Source organism: Emiliania huxleyi (genome assembly GCF_000372725.1).
Source record: "Emiliania huxleyi CCMP1516 unplaced genomic scaffold EMIHUscaffold_7230, whole genome shotgun sequence".
Lineage (NCBI taxonomy): Eukaryota > Haptophyta > Isochrysidales > Noelaerhabdaceae > Emiliania > Emiliania huxleyi.
In genome coordinates, this window is record NW_005196580.1 from 14 (window position 1) to 1,368 (window position 1,355).

The 1,355-nt window shown below is 61.4% G+C and overlaps 1 protein-coding gene across 1 annotated transcript; it reads right to left on the bottom strand.

Moving 5' to 3' along the window:
* Nucleotides 1-856: 856 nt before the first annotated feature.
* Nucleotides 857-1,202, bottom strand: EMIHUDRAFT_124930 (hypothetical protein; the record flags this gene model as incomplete). The annotated part of the gene is made up of 1 exon (XM_005761098.1): nucleotides 857-1,202. A coding segment is annotated over one exon (346 nt), but the record flags the coding sequence as incomplete, so codon positions are not given.
* Between the last annotated feature and the right edge of the window lie 153 nt (nucleotides 1,203-1,355).

Below are 1,355 nucleotides of genomic sequence, written 5' to 3' on the forward strand. Positions count from 1 at the left end.
GTCCAGACCCGGCGGCAGGCGACGGGCACGCTGCTGCCTCCGATTCCGCACGCTCCTCCTCCTCCTCGTCGTCGTCCTCCTCGTCCTCGTCCGAGCTGATGTCGATCTTGTCCCACCGCGAGTAGTCGAGCGCGTCGCGCGGCTGGCTGCGGCCAGAGGTGTGAGGCACGGGCCCCGTACCCAGCGGCGGCTCTGGTGGCGGAGCACCGAGCGTGACGGTGGATGGGCCGTTGAGCCGCGTGACGCGAGGCCTGCGCGGCCGGTCGTCATCGTCCTCCTCCAGCTCCATTCGCTCCCACTTTTTGTAGTCCGTCACTGGCATGGCTGGCTGATTTGCGGTGAAGCAGAGCAAGCACGACGGAAACGCGCCTCAGCCGCGCATTCTTTTTCTTTGATGAGCGCCTTCGTGTTTGTTTCTTTTTGGCACCTTGGAGTGCTGGGGGGGGCGACAGGGAGGATGTGGCCTTGAGTTATGTGTACGCCAACTCAGGGTGTGTGTCAGCCAGCTGGCTGTGTGTCTTGTGAGCTTGTTTGTGTCTGTGTGTCGCTCGTGCGTGTCGTCATCATCTGTCCAGCGTCCACCCATACCGCGTTGGTGTCCAGTCCGAGCCTGGCTGTTCTTCACCTTTCTACCTACCTACCTACCTGTTAATAATAATACAGACGGACGGACACTTGCTGTAGCCACATAACACGCACACACTCACACCGCACCTTTTTCTTTGACTTTACTCTGTTTGGTTTAAAAAGTTTCGCGGTGGACTGTGCGTGGAGTACCGTGGATCCGAGAGAGAGATTTTTAGAAGCCAACAAGAAATGTGTCACACAGAGTGATTTGCGCTCGGCAGCTTGTCGACTACCAGCCGGAGCCGGAGTCGGAACCGTAGCCGAGATGGTCTTCGAGGGTGTCGAATATGTCATTCGCCTCGCTAGTGGAGCCGGTGCCGCATGAGTCGCGGTCGGAGGAGGAGTCGTCGGAGGAGCGGCCGGAGAACTCGCGCTTGTCGCGCCTGATGCGCTCTGCGCCGAAAATGGAGAACTCGCGCTTGTCGCGCCTGATGCGCTCTGCGAGGGGGCCGGGGTCGTGGTCGTCGTGCTCGAGCGTCGGGTAGGTAGCGCGCCTTGCGACCTTGTCGGCCGTGCTGCCGTCCCAGTAGAAGGTGTACCAGTCGCCGCGAGGGTAGTACCAAGCGTTGACCAACCTGTACCGTCCGAGAGCGGCCGCCTGAGCGGCCTGAGCAGCCGCCTGAGCAGCCGCCTCTGCAGCGGCCGCCGCCGCCGCAGCCTTCTGCGCCGCCGCCTGTGCTTCTTGCCTTGTTTTGCCTTCTTCTTGGTGCCCATCGAGGTGTCATCAA